This window comes from Aquarana catesbeiana, linkage group LG01 (assembly GCF_042186555.1).
Source record: "Aquarana catesbeiana isolate 2022-GZ linkage group LG01, ASM4218655v1, whole genome shotgun sequence".
NCBI lineage: Eukaryota > Metazoa > Chordata > Amphibia > Anura > Ranidae > Aquarana > Aquarana catesbeiana.
Window position 1 is genome coordinate 94,761,655 of NC_133324.1, and position 18,787 is coordinate 94,780,441.

Sequence of the window (18,787 nt, forward strand, 5' to 3'; positions counted from 1 at the left end):
CCAACAGGGTGAAAATATCTATTTATCGTCTGTTTTCATTTACTAAGCATAGATGAATTTTTGCCTTTCAGTTGTAATGTGTCCCCCTCCTCCAGCAATTCCTAATGGGACTTTTTCCCCTGAGAAAGAAGAGTATGCATTTTCAGATGCTGTAAGATATGAATGCACTAGTCCTAACATGGTGACGGAGTATGACAGCTCTGTATTCTGCACGGACAATGGAAACTGGAGTGATCCCCTGCCACGCTGTATAGGTTAGACTTTTCAGTGGGTTTTTTTTTTTCCTGGAACACAGTAAAATTGGCCATATATGGCATATGTAATAGATCATGTCTTAACAATCATGTACTAAACAATGATAAAATCAGTTTTTCCTAGGTCTAGGTTTTAGTGGATATCATAAAAATTCCCAAAATAGTCTTTCATTGGGAGAAATTTTTTTTCTTTGTATGAAAAAAAAACCTCCAAAACCTCTGAAAGGCAAAAGATGACACTTTCTATAGTGCCAAAACTTGCCCACCCTTCCTACCTCCTGCACATTCCTACTGTCAAGTGAAGCCCCAACATATTGGTGAGTAGGGATGAGCCGAACACCCCCCTGTTCGGTTCGCACCAGAACATGCGAACAGGAAAAAAATTCGTTCGAACACGCGAACGCCGTTAAAGTCTATGGGACACGAACATGAATAATCAAAAGTGCTAATTTTAAAGGCTAATATGCAAGTTATTGTCATAAAAAGTGTTTGGGGACCCGGGTCCTCCCCCAGGGGACATGAATCAATGCAAAAAAAAGTTTTAAAAACGGCCGTTTTTTCAGGAGCAGTGATTTTAATAATGCTTAAAGTCAAACAATAAAAGTGTAATATCCCTTTAAATTTCATACCTGGGGGGTGTCTATAGTATGCCTGTAAAGGGGCGCATGTTTCCCGTGTTTAGAACAGTCTGACAGCAAAATGACATTTGGAAGGAAAAAACTCATTTAAAACTACCGCGGCTATTGCATTGCCGACAATACACATAGAAGTTCATTGATAAAAACGGCATGGGAATTCCCCACAGGGCAACCCCGAACCAAAATTAAAAAAAAAAAATGATGTGGGAGTCCCCCTAAATTCCATACAAGGCCCTTCAGGTCTGGTATGGATATTAAGGGGAACCCCAGCCAAAATTTAAAAAAAAAATTGACGTGGGGTTCCCCCTAAATTCCATACCAGACCCTTCAGGTCTGGTATGGATTTTAAGGGGAACCCCGCGCCAAAAAAAAAAAAAAAAAACGGCATGGGGTCCCCCTAAAAATCCATACCAGACCCTTATCCGAGCACGCAACCTGGCAGGCCGCAGGAAAAGAGGGGGGGACGAGAGTGCGGCCCCCCCCCCCTCCTGAACCGTACCAGGCCACATGCCCTCAACATTGGGAGGGTGCTTTGGGGTAGCCCCCCAAAACACCTTGTCCCCATGTTGATGAAGACAAGGGCCTCATCCCCACAACCCTGGCCGGTGGTTGTGGGGGTCTGCGGGCGGGGGGCTTATCGGAATCTGGAAGCCCCCTTTAACAAGGGGACCCCCAGATCCCGGCCCCCCCCCTGTGTGAAATGGTAAGGGGGTACAAAAGTACCCCTACCATTTCACTAAAAAACTGTCAAAAATGTTAAAAATGACAAGAGACAGTTTTTGACAATTCCTTTATTTAAATGCTTCTTCTTTCTTCTTTCTTCCTTCATCTTCTTCTTCTTCTGGTTCTTCTGGCTCTTCTGGTTCTTCCTCCGGCGTTCTCGTCCAGCATCTTCTCCGCGGCGTCTTCTATCTTCTTCTCCTCGGGCCGCTCCGCACCCATGGCATGAGGGGAGGCTCCCGCTCTTCTCTTCATCTTCTTCTCATCTTCTTCTCTTCTTCATCTTCTTCTTCATCTTCTTCTTCTTCTTCCTTCTTCTCTTCTTCCTGTCTTCTCCGGGCCGCTCCGCAGCCATGCTGTGGCATGGAGGGAGGCTCCCGCTGTGTGACGGCGTCTCTTCGTCTGACGGTTCTTAAATAACGGGGGGCGGGGCCACCCGGTGACCCCGCCCCCCTCTGACGCACGGTGACATGACGGGACTTCCCTGTGGCATTCCCCGTGACGTCACAGGGAAGTCCCTCAAGTCACCGTGCGTCAGAGGGGGGCGGGGTCACCGGATGGCCCCGCCCCCCGTTATTTAAGAACCGTCAGACGAAGAGACGCCGTCACACAGCGGGAGCCTCCCTCCATGCCACAGCATGGCTGCGGAGCGGCCCGGAGAAGACAGGAAGAAGAGAAGAAGGAAGAAGAAGAAGAAGAAGATGAAGAAGAAGATGAAGAAGAGAAGAAGATGAAGAGAAGAGCGGGAGCCTCCCTCCATGCCATGGATGCGGAGCGGCCCGAGGAGAAGAAGGGAAGAAGACGCCGCGGAGAAGATGCTGGACGAGAACGCCGGAGGAAGAACCAGAAGAAGAAGAAGAAGAAGATGAAGGAAGAAAGAAGAAGCATTTAAATAAAGGAATTGTCAAAAACTGTCTCTTGTCATTTTTAACATTTTTGACAGTTTTCTAGTGAAATGGTAGGGGTAAGTACCCCCTTACCATTTCACACAGGGGGGGGGCCGGGATCTGGGGGTCCCCTTGTTAAAGGGGGCTTCCAGATTCCGATAAGCCCCCCGCCCGCAGACCCCCACAACCACCGGCCACGGTTGTGAGGATGAGGCCCTTGTCCTCATCAACATGGGGACAAGGTGTTTTGGGGGGCTACCCCAAAGCACCCTCCCAATGTTGAGGGCATGTGGCCTGGTACGGTTCAGGAGGGGGGGGGGGCCGCACTCTCGTCCCCCCCTCTTTTCCTGCGGCCTGCCAGGTTGCGTGCTCGGATAAGGGTCTGGTATGGATTTTTAGGGGGACCCCATGCCGTTTTTTTTTTTTTTTTTTGGCGCGGGGTTCCCCTTAAAATCCATACCAGACCTGAAGGGTCTGGTATGGAATTTAGGGGGAACCCCACGTCAATTTTTTTTTTAAATTTTGGCTGGGGTTCCCCTTAATATCCATACCAGACCTGAAGGGCCTTGTATGGAATTTAGGGGGACCCCCACATCATTTTTTTTTTTTATTTTGGTTCGGGGTTGCCCTGTGGGGAATTCCCATGCCGTTTTTATCAATGAACTTCTATGTGTATTGTCGGCAATGCAATAGCCGCGGTAGTTTTAAATGAGTTTTTTCCTTCCAAATGTCATTTTGCTGTCAGACTGTTCTAAACACAGGAAACATGCGCCCCTTTACAGGCATACTATAGACACCCCCCAGGTATGAAATTTAAAGGGATATTACACTTTTATTGTTTGACTTTAAGCATTAATAAAATCACTGCTCCTGAAAAAACGTCCGTTTTTAAAACTTTTTTTTGCATTGATCCATGTCCCCTGGGGCAGGACCCGGGTCCCCAAACACTTTTTATGACAATACCATGCATATAAGCCTTTAAAATTAGCACTTTTGATTTCTCCCATAGACTTTTAAAGGGTGTTCCGCGGCATTCGAATTTGCCGCGAACACCCCAAATTGTTCGCTGTTCGGCGAACTTGCGAACAGCCAATGTTCGAGTAGAACATGAGTTCGACTCGAACTCGAAGCTCATCCCTATTGGTGAGCCAATGGGATTGTGTAGGGACAAATGATTAGCTAGGAGCTTTGACACTGCCCAGAAGTATTGGGGGTTGGGGCTTTGTCAGAACAGCCCTTTGAAGACATTTCCTTCACTTTCTGACCTGTAGACTCCACAGAATGTGGGAAAATCTCCCAACAGACAGTTGTCACCTGAAAAATTGTTTCTCCTCAATTCTTGTTCCACAATTTAATTTTCAATCTTCCTTCACTTACAGTACCACTGACAAGGGTCACTAGGACAAATATAAGACAGTGAAACTCACCAGTTGGAACACAGCACTAAAACGTGACAAGTTTAACCTTTCCCTACTATATCCAAATAAAAAAAAAAACACATTCTTTGCTCTGGACACACTTTGGGATGTGTTGATAATTACATTCATTCTCTGTGAATGCCGGCAAAATCAAATGTTCCTAAGCTATTTTCTCTCCAGGTCAGATGTTCTTCATTTATAATAGCATGAATCGACAAAATACTGCAATATCCGCCACTAGATGGAGCTGATTATCATAGAAAATAAATACTTACCGTATTTACTATGATTCACTCTATTCTTATGCATAACAAACATTCAACTTGGAAAGAAAATAGATTAGAAACATATGATATTGCAGGCTTTTGCGCAAAACAAAAGTACATTCAATTTCACAGAGAAAATAGCTCTGCACATTTTTTATACATGGAACCCGTTAAGATCTTTTTGTAAATCTGAATGCATGGTAAATATATGTCAAGTGTACAGCAGTCGCATAGTATCTCAAATATATCTCAAATATCTGAGTACACTAGACTCAGGTGTGGTTTTGTCAGATTTTAAACCAATAGTGGGCTTTTTATTAATACTTTTACTTAGAAACCCTTATTATTAGTGTTTGAAGACTGAATTACATTTTCATAAAAGCAAACAAAAAAAAAAACATAACTGAACAGTGGCCTAAGCCATAAAAACTCCCCAAAAAATGGCTAACTACCCAGGGTTTTTTTTTTTTTTTAAGATGATTAGTGTTAATCTAATTCAATGACTTTATTCATTTTAAAATCAGGCTAAAAATGTGATGGCTTCCAGCTGTCAGCAGTTGCTAGGGAAGCAGTGGGTGCTTGTATCTGTTGAGTTTTTACCATCCACTGACGTCACCTGGCCCATTCACTTATATGGCGTGGAATCCCCAGGCCACATAACATTGGCCAAACATAGCCTTTAATAAAGGACCTGTCAGACATTTTGATATCCTTTATTATTTTTTGAGTAGAGGTACTACATTGGGCAGAGGAGATATCTGGGGGGCCCTTATTTTTAAAGGGGGTTTCCAGATTCTGATAAGCCCCAAACCACCAGTCAGGGTTGTGGGAAGAGGCCCTTGTCCTCACCAACATGGGGGTTGCAAGGCACCCCCCCATGTTGGGGAGATGTGGCCTGGTATGGTTCAGGAGGGGGGTGCGCACTCCCCCCCCCCTCCTTTTTTCCTGGCCAGGCAGGCTGCATGCCCTGTTTAAGGGTCTAGCATGATTTTTTTTAGGAAGACTTCAAGCTTTTCTTTGTTTTGTTTTTTTGCACGGAGATCCACCTTAACATCCATACGAAATCCAAAGGGTCTGGTATGGATTTCCTGGGGAGACCTCAATTTTTTTTTTTTGCCTAAACTACCGCCTTTAGATTCACACCAGACTCAAATGGTCTGGTATGTATTTTTTGGGGGGACTCTACACACATTTTCCTTTTAATTCTAGGATGTGCTATAGCCAAACTGACATTTACAAAGAAAATAAACAGCACATGGACCCCTGCAAAGGTCCTCAAAATACATAGCAGACCCTTAGAGGGGTCTGTATGCTGTTTAAAAAAATTAATAAATTGCCAGCAATTAACACTTTTTTCCTTTGTAAATGTCAGTGCTGCTGCAGTATTTTACAGTTACATAGTTAGTCAGGTTGAAAAAAGACACAAGTCCATCCAGCTCAACCCAAAATTTTCTGTGCATCACCAAGGTGACCCCTTCAGGATTAGGGCACTCCCTCAGGTATGTCATTTAACAGAATTGGAGTTTGCGGGTATGCCACATGATTTACAAAAGGGGGTAAACGTACATTTATAGGTACCATCATCCTACATATGACTAAGATCGGAAAACAGGGTTAAAAGAGGGACCAAAGCAAGGACCTCTCCAATAGCGTCCTGCCTCTTTTACAAGGAAAAAATGGACTATTGCGGTACCAGAAGGAAAAGACCTAGTTAAAAAGTATAAATTTATTTCAAAACATGATAAAAAGTCCTACAAGGGACACCAATTGTACATAGATTGGACATACAATAATTATTTTACAGCATAGTTGATACTTAGTTGGTATAGCTAGTGCCCACACAGATACATGGACAGAAATTGTATGGTGTGATACTTGCAGACGTGACCTCTACGTTTCGCGGTCACAGCCGCTTCTTCAGGAGGCGTCTGATAGTATATAGTCTGAGAATGGAAAACAATATCAACATAACAAAATACAAACATGATTTTACAGAGAATACACAATTAATATTGGAGAGCATAATTTAAGATATTGAGGTTTTAGAAATTGCACTCACCAAACTATAACCAAAGAGGTTTTCTGGAGCGATATTGTGAGACGCCCTCACGAGGCGTTCCCCCGGGGGCGGGCCAGGGAGGCAAATTAGGGTAGTACTGTTGTGAAAAAATCAGTAAAATAGAATTTTGATATAAAAACTAGTATGGCTGGTTGAGGGGTCACCCGGGAGTGTCAAAGTGAGGGTACGGGAAAAGAGGAAAGGTGCCAAAGAGGAGGGAGGAAGGGGGGGGGGGGGAGGAAAAGAGGGGGCGGAAACTGGGGATAGTGAAGAGAGGGAAGGGAGAGAGGGAGGGGGGGGGAAAGGGAGGAAGGTATTGGAAAGGGAAGGGACGAGAAGAAAGGAAAAAGAAACACAGAGGGGGTAGGGAAGGAGGAAAAAAAAAAAAAAAAAAAAAGAGTAGGGGAGGGAAGGAAGGGGGGGGAAAAAGAGAGGGGGGAGGGAAAAGGGGAAAGGGGGGGAAAGGAAAAGTGGGATAGGGAAAGGAAGAAGGGAAAAGAAAATAAAGAGGGGAGGGGGGAAAAAAGGGGGAGAAGGGAGTGAGGGGTGTGGAATGCAACAGATATCCCTGTATACCTAGTGACAAGATTAGGAACCACACAGAGCTAATAGGGGAGAAAGTTGATAATGATGAGGAAGTTTTACCTATTATTGTATATAATGAAGCCCAGATCTGAAGGCTGCCGACACCCAGACTGGCGTGATTATAGCCGTCAGTGGCTGAAGCGCCACACCGTACCTTCACAAGGAATCACTGTAGGGGGTATATGGGTCCATACGGAAGATATTACAACATTTGTAAACATAGATGGCCAAGCATTCCATGTCCGGCAGGAGAGGGGGATACCACATAGAGGTAATGGAACTCCCCATCCTGCATGAAGAATGTAAGGTAGATACTTACAGAGGTTCCTGGTGGTGTCGGTGCGGTGCTGGGTGTCCGTCCACGACTATAGGCAGCTAAATCTGGGCATCTTAAATGCCTCCAACCCGGAAGTTTCGACGGCGGAAAGAGCCGCCGCATATACTTCCGGGTCCGATCCTCCACTGTTGCGCAGGCGCGGGCAATGACCCAGCGCAGGCGCACAGCTCAGAATTGGCCAGTGCCTAAGCACTGGTCGAGAACGAAGCGGCGGCTGGGTTCCAATTAGCCCAGCCCACCGCCGGAGGAGCGCAAGCCCGCCACAGGGGGAGAATTAACTCCTCACATCCCCCCAGAGCAGAGTGGCAGGTGCAATTAAATAATGGCTTGAATGCACATAATATCACAAAAGGGTAGGCTGGGAGAGGAGAGCGGTGTACAGTTCCACAGCGGCGGGGGGGGAAAAAAGAAAAGTCCCCGCAGCTGCAGAGATGTACATCGCAGCCTGTCCCAGAAGAATGTACAACAATGGTAATCTGGATATACATGACCTTAATTAATAAAGTACACAGTCCACTGGAATATTGAAGACAGCCACAAAGAGAAAACATTGAAGAGAAAAACAATGAATTGAAATTTCTTTTATAAGTATAGTGATAAACACTGTATATGAAGAGTCTGCTAATATATAGTCCTAAGAAAAAACCTGAAATCTGGGACGTCCAAAGGATTTTCCTGAGTGTGGTATTTAATGTGGTTTTATTATTTATTATTGGGTCACGACAGGGACTGGGGGGGACAGAGGGACAAGTTATAACGAAGTTATTCAAGAAAATATTTATATGAATGTGTCTCATTGATGCCGGGAGGAACACATGCATTAAGTCGCTCAATCCACAGGGATTCACGTCTTAGAATTTCGCGGTCCCAATTGCCCCCACGGGGGTCTTCAGGGACGACGTCTAATACAGTAAACCGGATGTATTCCAGATTGAAACGGTGGTGAATGCCAATATGGCGGCCTACGGTAGTAAGCTTGCCATTCGTGGAGGCGTATAGGTGGTCCCCCAGTCTCTGCCGTAGCTCTCTAATTGTTTTCCCCACATAAAAGGCGCTGCACGCGCAAGTCATCAGGTAGATGACTCCACGCGTGCCACAATGAGCCGAGTGTTTGGGGAAAAACATTTCACCATTGGGAAGTAAGAAATGTTGTCCTTCTTGAATCCAGGGGCAATGTGGACACTTCCCACATTTGTATGTGCCTCTGGGTTCCGAAGGACCAGGGGAAGGAACCCTATAGTGACTGTGTGTTAGTCTATCCCTTAGAGAGGTGGCCCTTTTGAAGACCAAATCGGGGGTGGGTTTGATGTATTTTTTGAGGGTGTGATGGTCAGTTAGAATATGCCAATGATTTGACAATATTTTTCGTAGTTGTTGGTGGTGAGTGGAAAATTTAGTAATGATCTTGGTCATGTAAGGTTGTTTAGGGCGTGGAGGGCCATATAGTAGTGTTTGTCGGTCTAAGGCTAGAGTCTTATTGAAAGCTTTTCTCAGCACGGTGCGTTTATAGCCTCTCGCCAACAATCGTGTGCGGAGGGCATTAGCCTGTTTGTAGAAATCCCCGTCCTCTGTGCAGTTCCTTCTCAGTCTAAGATACTGAGCAAAAGGAATACTGTGAACCAGAGGACGGGGATGAAGACTAGAAGCGTGCAGCAAAGTATTGCCGGCAGTGGGTTTGCGATAAAGGTCAGTGGTTAAGTGACCAGTAGAGTCCTTAGTAATCAAAACGTCTAGGAATGGAATGCTTAATTTATCGTAGGAAAAAGTAAAATGAAGATTAAAAGAATTGATATTTAACTCTGCAATGAATGTCTGTAAAAGTTGCTCGGTGCCTGTCCAGATGACCAGAAGGTCATCAATGAATCTAAACCATCCTAAGACATAGTCCAAGAATGGTTCCAAAAGGTCATCACTGAAAACCATTCGTTCCCAGCCACCAAGGTATAAATTCGCGTATGAAGGGGCACAAGATGTGCCCATTGCGACGCCTTGGATTTGAAGGTACATTTGATCCATAAAAGAAAAATAATTCTTAGTCAAAATAAATTCTAAGAGTTTTAAGATGAAAGTATTGGTGGGCCAGGTGTGATGGTCCTGTTCCATCAGAAAGGAGCCAGCCATCCGGACGCCCTGCTCGTGGGGGATGCTTGAATACAAAGCCTCGACATCGATGGCCACGAGGAGGGCGTCCGGAGGGATCTGGATCCCCTCGATGTGTTTCAACAGGTCAGTTGTATCCTTGATGTAAGAAGGTAATCTCATAACATGGGGTAGAAGAAAGGTATCCACCAATTTGCTGGCGTTTTCCGTTAATGAACCCTTCCCAGAGACGATAGGTCGACCTGGAGGTGCAGATAGATTCTTGTGGGTTTTTGGTAAAGCATAAAATGTGGGGATACGTGGGTATTGTACATTGATGAATTTATAGGTATCATCATCGATGAGGCCCTCAAGGAAGGCCCCACCGATGAGTCCCCTAAATTCATCAATGGTTTGTTGAATGAAGTGGTTTTCAATGGGTCGATACCAATTGGGATTGGAGAGAATATTAAGACACATGGTCTGGTATTGATGATGAGTCATCAATACCAGGTTTCCACCTTTATCAGATTGCTTTATGACTAAATTGGTATTTTTTTGTAATTTGGTGACCGCTCGAAATTGTTGTCGGGTCAAGTTCGAGGGTGATGTTTGCCATCATTCTTTTTTAAGAGATAGAATGCATTCATGCAAGAAAGCCCAGATGGAGGGACAGGTCAAAAGGTCAGGAAAAGCTTTGGACTTTGTTTTTAGAGGAGTTTTGGGGATGGAGTATTGGGGTTGAGAAGTGCTGATCATTTGGCTAACAGGGGGGGAGGCGGAATTGCCATCTAGGGGGTCCGACTCGACCTCTCCCTCGTCAAGAAGTAGCATCAGATCTCTTAGTGCTCTGGACTCCGCTATCGTGAAATTTTTAGTCTTTTCCGCTAGTTCCTTTTCCAGATTGGCGCGTTTACGGTCGGGGTCAAAGATATAATTGAAAGTCAATTTACGGGCAAACAGGTAGAGATCCTTGATTGTCTCGTAAATATCGATTGGCTCCGAGGGGCAAAAGCCTAGGCCCAGATGAAGGACCTGTTCCTCCTCCGGAGTCAGCCGATAAGATGTGAGGTTTATAATGTTCAAGGAGTGAGTTTCATCATCATTGGTGGGGGTAGTTACTCGTGAGACGTGCTTGGGATTGGGGTTTTCTGCACAAACATGTCCAGATTCCCTTGTTTGGAGGGCTCCGGACCTGGTTGAACTAAAAAACTGGGCTGTGATAAGAGTGTTTGGATATTCGGTTGTAGAAGTTTAGGGATGATGTTATGTAAAGTGGGGTGAAGAGAGCCCATAGAAGGGGTCTGTACACCTGGCCTAGGTGTTTGTGGTGTTTTTAATGCTTTGCCATATTGTTTTCCTTTTTTAGGGTGTTTAGTGGTTGAGCTATCGCCAGTGAGAGACCTCTTACGGGGGGCCCCTGGTGCTCGTGATGAAGTGGGGCGGGTATTGATCTGTGAGGATACAGAGGATATCGATGAGTCGGATTCCGTATAATCTGTTGCCGTTGGGGCTGGGGATTGTCGATTTTGGCGTTTGTGTTTATAGGAAGATGATTTCCCAGACCATTTGTATGCATACCCCTCCGTGAATGCCAATTTATCCTGGGAAAATTTTCTTTGTTTTTTGGTGATGATGTCTTTATTAAGACTTTCAATTTTGTCTCGTATTTCCTTCCATTTATTGGTGAAGGAGCCAGACTCTTGAATATTGGGAAACTGATTGAGAAGTCTATCAATCTCCGCATCGAGGGATGTCATGTCAGAGCGGTACTGAGTAGTCAGTTTTGACATGAGTTCAATGCTACAGTTAGTTAGCGTATTTTCCCAGGATTTTTTGAAGTCCACAGAGGGATCTTTAATAGTAGGAAATAGTTGGACGCGGAGTCCCAGAGGACACACTTTTTCGGTAATGTATAGTTCAAAGTACTGGATATGCCAGTGTAGATGGGATTTTTTCTTAAGGAGGTTAAACAGTCTATCTAGGAACGTTTTGGTTTCGTCCTCTAGTTGTTGATTGGCTAAACATCCTGCTTGTATAGAGGACATAAAATCCCCCCAGGCAGTGCCCAAAACATCCATAGCTAAAAATATATACGACAACAGAGAAGAAACTGGACCATAGACAAGAGAGACTCAATATAGAGAAATTAATTAGATAAGCGGCTGCTACAAGACCAGAAGTAACATGAATTAGAAACATAGAATCAATTTGAACAAGTGGCAAGGGGGAGGGGGGGGGCGGCCCGAGGGCAAATTGGGGAAAAAAATGGATTCCAAAATCCGGGTGTGTTATCCACCCACTAAGTTAGAGTTTGCGGGTATGCCACATGATTTACAAAGGGGGGTAAACGTACATTTATAGGTACCATCATCCTACATATGACTAAGATCGGAAAACAGGGTTAAAAGAGGGACCAAAGCAAGGACCTCTCCAATAGCGTCCTGCCTCTTTTACAAGGAAAAAATGGACTATTGCGGTACCAGAAGGAAAAGACCTAGTTAAAAAGTATAAATTTATTTCAAAACATGATAAAAAGTCCTACAAGGGACACCAATTGTACATAGATTGGACATACAATAATTATTTTACAGCATAGTTGATACTTAGTTGGTATAGCTAGTGCCCACACAGATACATGGACAGAAATTGTATGGTGTGATACTTGCAGACGTGACCTCTACGTTTCGCGGTCACAGCCGCTTCTTCAGGAGGCGTCTGATAGTATATAGTCTGAGAATGGAAAACAATACAGTATCAACATAACAAAATACAAACATGATTTTACAGAGAATACACAATTAATATTGGAGAGCATAATTTAAGATATTGAGGTTTTAGAAATTGCACTCACCAAACTATAACCAAAGAGGTTTTCTGGAGCGATATTGTGAGACGCCCTCACGAGGCGTTCCCCCGGGGGCGGGCCAGGGAGGCAAATTAGGGGTAGTACTGTTGTGAAAAAATCAGTAAAATAGAATTTTGATATAAAAACTAGTATGGCTGGTTGAGGGGTCACCCGGGAGTGTCAAAGTGAGGGTACGGGAAAAGAGGAAAGGTGCCAAAGAGGAGGGAGGAAGGGGGGGGGGGGAGGAAAAGAGGGGGCGGAAACTGGGATAGTGAAGAGAGGGAAGGGAGAGAGGGGGGGGGAAAGGGAGGAAGGTATTGGAAAGGGAAGGGACGAGAAGAAAGGAAAAAGAAACACAGAGGGGGTAGGGAAGGAGGAAAAAAAAAAAAAAAAAAAAAAAAAGGAGTAGGGGAGGGAAGGAAGGGGGGGGGGGGGAAAGAGAGGGGGGGAGGAAAAGGGGAAAGGGGGGGAAAGGAAAAGTGGGATAGGGAAAGGAAGAAGGGAAAAGAAAATAAAGAGGGGAGGGGGGAAAAAAGGGGGAGAAGGGAGTGAGGGGTGTGGAATGCAACAGATATCCCTGTATACCTAGTGACAAGATTAGGAACCACACAGAGCTAATAGGGGAGAAAGTTGATAATGATGAGGAAGTTTTACCTATTATTGTATATAATGAAGCCCAGATCTGAAGGCTGCCGACACCCAGACTGGCGTGATTATAGCCGTCAGTGGCTGAAGCGCCACACCGTACCTTCACAAGGAATCACTGTAGGGGGTATATGGGTCCATACGGAAGATATTACAACATTTGTAAACATAGATGGCCAAGCATTCCATGTCCGGCAGGAGAGGGGGATACCACATAGAGGTAATGGAACTCCCCATCCTGCATGAAGAATGTAAGGTAGATACTTACAGAGGTTCCTGGTGGTGTCGGTGCGGTGCTGGGTGTCCGTCCACGACTATAGGCAGCTAAATCTGGGCATCTTAAATGCCTCCAACCCGGAAGTTTCGACGGCGGAAAGAGCCGCCGCATATACTTCCGGGTCCGATCCTCCACTGTTGCGCAGGCGCGGGCAATGACCCAGCGCAGGCGCACAGCTCAGAATTGGCCAGTGCCTAAGCACTGGTCGAGAACGAAGCGGCGGCTGGGTTCCAATTAGCCCAGCCCACCGCCGGAGGAGCGCAAGCCCGCAACAGGGGAGAATTAACTCCTCACATCCCCCCAGAGCAGAGTGGCAGGTGCAATTAAATAATGGCTTGAATGCACATAATATCACAAAAGGGTAGGCTGGGAGAGGAGAGCGGTGTACAGTTCCACAGCGGCGGGGGGGGGAAAAAGAAAAGTCCCCGCAGCTGCAGAGATGTACATCGCAGCCTGTCCCAGAAGAATGTACAACAATGGTAATCTGGATATACATGACCTTAATTAATAAAGTACACAGTCCACTGGAATATTGAAGACAGCCACAAAGAGAAAACATTGAAGAGAAAAACAATGAATTGAAATTTCTTTTATAAGTATAGTGATAAACACTGTATATGAAGAGTCTGCTAATATATAGTCCTAAGAAAAAACCTGAAATCTGGGACGTCCAAAGGATTTTCCTGAGTGTGGTATTTAATGTGGTTTTATTATTTATTATTGGGTCACGACAGGGACTGGGGGGGACAGAGGGACAAGTTATAACGAAGTTATTCAAGAAAATATTTATATGAATGTGTCTCATTGATGCCGGGAGGAACACATGCATTAAGTCGCTCAATCCACAGGGATTCACGTCTTAGAATTTCGCGGTCCCAATTGCCCCCACGGGGGTCTTCAGGGACGACGTCTAATACAGTAAACCGGATGTATTCCAGATTGAAACGGTGGTGAATGCCAATATGGCGGCCTACGGTAGTAAGCTTGCCATTCGTGGAGGCGTATAGGTGGTCCCCCAGTCTCTGCCGTAGCTCTCTAATTGTTTTCCCCACATAAAAGGCGCTGCACGCGCAAGTCATCAGGTAGATGACTCCACGCGTGCCACAATGAGCCGAGTGTTTGGGGAAAAACATTTCACCATTGGGAAGTAAGAAATGTTGTCCTTCTTGAATCCAGGGGCAATGTGGACACTTCCCACATTTGTATGTGCCTTTGGGTTCCGAAGGACCAGGGGAAGGAACCCTATAGTGACTGTGTGTTAGTCTATCCCTTAGAGAGGTGGCCCTTTTGAAGACCAAATCGGGGGTGGGTTTGATGTATTTTTTGAGGGTGTGATGGTCAGTTAGAATATGCCAATGATTTGACAATATTTTTCGTAGTTGTTGGTGGTGAGTGGAAAATTTAGTAATGATCTTGGTCATGTAAGGTTGTTTAGGGCGTGGAGGGCCATATAGTAGTGTTTGTCGGTCTAAGGCTAGAGTCTTATTGAAAGCTTTTCTCAGCACGGTGCGTTTATAGCCTCTCGCCAACAATCGTGTGCGGAGGGCATTAGCCTGTTTGTAGAAATCCCCATCATTATATACAATAATAGGTAAAACTTCCTCATCATTATCAACTTTCTCCCCTATTAGCTCTGTGTGGTTCCTAATCTTGTCACTAGGTATACAGGGATATCTTTTGCATTCCACACCCCTCACTCCCTTCTCCCCCTTTTTTCCCCCCTCCCCTCTTTATTTTCTTTTCCCTCCTTCCTTTCCCTATCCCACTTTTCCTTTCCCCCCCTTTCCCCTTTTCCCTCCCCCCCCTCTCTTTCCCCCCCCCCCCCCTTCCTTCCCTCCCCTACTCTTTTTTTTTTTTCCTCCTTCCCTACCCCCTCTGTGTTTCTTTTTCCTTTCTTCTCGTCCCTTCCCTTTCCAATACCTTCCTCCCTTCCCCCCCCCCTCTCCCTCTCTCCCTTCCCTCTCTTCACTATCCCCAGTTTCCGCCCCCTCTTTTCCTCCCCCCCCCCCCCTTCCTCCCTCCTCTTTGGCACCTTTCCTCTTTTCCCGTACCCTCACTTTGACACTCCCGGGTGACCCCTCAACCAGCCATACTAGTTTTTATATCAAAATTCTATTTTACTGATTTTTTCACAACAGTACTACCCTAATTTGCCTCCCTGGCCCGCCCCCGGGGGAACGCCTCGTGAGGGCGTCTCACAATATCGCTCCAGAAAACCTCTTTGGTTATAGTTTGGTGAGTGCAATTTCTAAAACCTCAATATCTTAAATTATGCTCTCCAATATTAATTGTGTATTCTCTGTAAAATCATGTTTGTATTTTGTTATGTTGATACTGTATTGTTTTCCATTCTCAGACTATATACTATCAGACGCCTCCTGAAGAAGCGGCTGTGACCGCGAAACGTAGAGGTCACGTCTGCAAGTATCACACCATACAATTTCTGTCCATGTATCTGTGTGGGCACTAGCTATACCAACTAAGTATCAACTATGCTGTAAAATAATTATTGTATGTCCAATCTATGTACAATTGGTGTCCCTTGTAGGACTTTTTATCATGTTTTGAAATAAATTTATACTTTTTAACTAGGTCTTTTCCTTCTGGTACCGCAATAGTCCATTTTTTCCTTGTAAAAGAGGCAGGACGCTATTGGAGAGGTCCTTGCTTTGGTCCCTCATTTAACAGAATTGGTTATTTTTAATGTTTAATTTTAAGCATTTAAAATCACTGCTCCTGTTCGAATAGAGCTTTAAAAAACAAAAAAAAAACAAAAAAAAAAAAATCCAGAAAGCCCAGAAAAAAAAATCCAGAAAAAAATCTAGAAAGCCCAAAAAAATTGAGTTTTTGGTTTGACAAGTTTGGCTCCAAATGATTTCAATGGGAGTCAGGTTCGGCATCTGAACTTCGCCCAATGCTGCTTTAACCGTACCCAAATATATATAAATATAAATAAATATATATTACATTTACTATGCATTATGAATTTGTTGGTTATGAATTAGTTATAATGCTTGGTTGTTTTTTTATTGTAGAAGTTAACTGTGAGCCACCGGAAATCCCACACTCACGAAAGCTTTTAGGATTCGTTGGTCCATACACATTAAATTCTGTGATAAGATTTGAATGTAATAAAGGTTTTGCAATGAAAGGAACAGACACTATAGTTTGTAATATGGATAGTACATGGAACCCATCACCACCTGAATGTATAGGTGAGTATTAAAACTAAACTTCAGACAAAAATCTGAATACATAGTTGCAAATACATATGTTTATAGTATCTGTTTTAAATGCCAAACAATGTGTAATTTTGTAAATGTGTAAAGCAGTCCTGAGATTTACACAGCCCTGACCAACACCGCACATCTAGAACGTGGGTTTTCTGTCCTGCAGTTAAGCAATACAGCTTGGTCACCTCCCGGACAGAGCGTGATTGGACATTGACATGTTAATCCATCTGCTCACTTCTCTCTCTCCTGCTGTCAGCATGTTTCATGTTAGCACATAGACATACCTCCCAACTTTCTGAGATGGGAATGAGGGACACCTATCAGCAAAAGTATGCAGGCATAGGACACACCTTTTGCCACGCCCCCTTAAAGGAGAATTGTACAAAAAAATAAGGTTAAACCCACAAGGGCTTACTTTACCACCACTATTCCTTTATATTGGCTTTAGGAATTTACAAATGCAGCGATTTAGAAATCAGATGAAAGGTTTAGCACTGGGAAACACTTTTTGATAGATAAAAAGTGCATTTTATATACAACTATATAGATCAGACCTAAATGAGGGACAAATAGGGAGGAATAAGGGACAGAGGGACATTGCTCCAAATCAGGGACAGTCCCTCAAAATCAGGGACAGTTGGGAGGTATGCATAGAATATGGGGTTCTTAGTCAGACCTGCCTTCAATTAGGCTGAATGTAGTAGAAAGACTCTACGCCAAACTCAAACCAATAAATCAGAACTTTGACGCGCGCTTTTTAGATTTTCAGACTGCCCAAGAGAAGCCTCTCCTATGTGGCACAGTCTCTTTCACAGCAAAACTTCACATACAGTACACTGCAACAACTGTATTTCCACTCCTCTTCTCACCCCACAGTCTCTGAATGCAGTACAACACAGTCCTCCTATAGCAAGGGGTGGGATCCCTCCTGGGATCTCTGGAAACTAGCTGGGCCCTGTGCCTGGCTGCTTCTTATGGCTATAGAGGTTCAAATGAACAGATGCCCCACTTTCTCTGATCCTTGTTACTAAGGGGGATGGTTACTGACAGTACAGCTCACCGACTGGGGTGCCTGTTCTTCACCAGCCTTAGGAATGGCAGCAGCCAGTTCTGACTGTGGCGCAGGAACAGCGGTGGTCACCTCAACCACACATCCAGCCAGAGGCAGCTCCTCCCTCCACCCCAGGATCCCCTCCTGGCTCAGCACTCCATCACTTCATCTCAATCTCTCCACATGACTCCCCACATAGCAGGCCCAAGCAGTATTTATGTGGTGCCCTCCCCATCAAGCTCTCAGCTTGGGATTGGCCAGGGCTCCCACAATACTGCTAAGCAGTGGCTCTCTTCCCTGTCAGTCATTCCCTGGGGAAACCCTGTAGATTTCTACCCAGGCTACTGAGGGGGACCCAGCAAAGCCAGCCCACCTGGGTCTGTTCTGCCTACCAAAAATAAGAAGATTAACTATTTACAGACACTAGTACCCAGGGCTGGCCCAAGACATTGTGCTGCCTGATTCCAAGAATGCTGCCCCCCCCCCCCCAAAAAAAATCGAAACCTACCACAAGGCCCCCACATTCATTATTTTATATCATGCTATTTAAAACTAAAATTACATTGATCAGGAAGTCAGATTTTGCACTAAACACAGAAGTGTGAACCTAGGTTAAGGGCTAGTTCGTACCAGGGTCACATGGGAACACACGCTTTCCTGTGGGGAGCATTTTGACAGTCCATTCACTTTTAAAAACACACTGCAACAAACGGCAAAGTACTGTGGTACCACACGATTTTGTGCCTGTAAAAACACTGCTTTTGCGATCTGTGTTTGTTGTGCCAGTAACAATACAGTGGCACCCACATGCAGCAGGTCTCAAGGGTAGTGTGTTCACCTGCTGTGTGGGAAACACTGACCTGTGCTGGTGTGAACCAGCCCTCAATCACCCAGGTATAATAGGGAGCCCCCTAGACACCTACACATGACATTTATGTAGCGCTTACCCCGATTTTCCAGGAGCCTGACGGTGACTACCAGAGGTAGGAAGGGCTGACATAATTCCTCAGCGTGCAAGGTTTTGGGCATGGTGGGTGAGGAACAAGAAAAAAGGTTTGGTGTCAGTCACTTTTATGCTTCCCGACCGGCTCACATACTTTTACTGCGAGTGCACGTGGGTCTGCGAGTGCACATAGGTCTGCGAGTGGCCTGCGAGTGCACGTGGGTCTGCGACTGTTCTACAAGTGCGTGCACATAGGTCTGCGAGTGGCCTGTGAGTGCACGTAGGTCTGCGAGTGGCCTGCGAGTGCACGTAGGTCTGCGAGTGGCCTGCGAGTGCACGTAGGTCTGCGAGTGCACGTAGGTCTGCAAGTGGCCTGCGAGTGCACGTAGGTCTGCAAGTGGCCTGCGAGTGCACGTAGGTCTGCGAGTGGCCTGCGAGTGCATGTAAGTCTACGAGTGCACGTGGGTCTGCGACTGTTCTGCGAGTGCACGTAGTTCTGCGACTGTTTTGCGAGTGCACGTAGGTCTGTGAGTACCTGTGTGTTGTC

General features: G+C 45.2%; 1 protein-coding gene across 4 annotated transcripts in view; it reads left to right on the forward strand.

Annotated features, from left to right (window-relative positions):
• The window catches only part of LOC141132932 (C4b-binding protein alpha chain-like), a 126,182-nt gene that overhangs the window by 40,157 nt on the left and 67,238 nt on the right, over positions 1-18,787 (forward strand). For 3 of the 4 annotated variants that reach the window (XM_073621967.1, XM_073621942.1, XM_073621950.1), the window contains exons 6-7: positions 72-254; positions 16,049-16,228. In XM_073621967.1, the coding sequence (XP_073478068.1) occupies positions 72-254; positions 16,049-16,228 (363 nt within the window). The remainder of the gene's footprint in view (positions 1-71; positions 255-16,048; positions 16,229-18,787) is intronic. The other variant, XM_073621958.1, reaches the window with a different exon arrangement.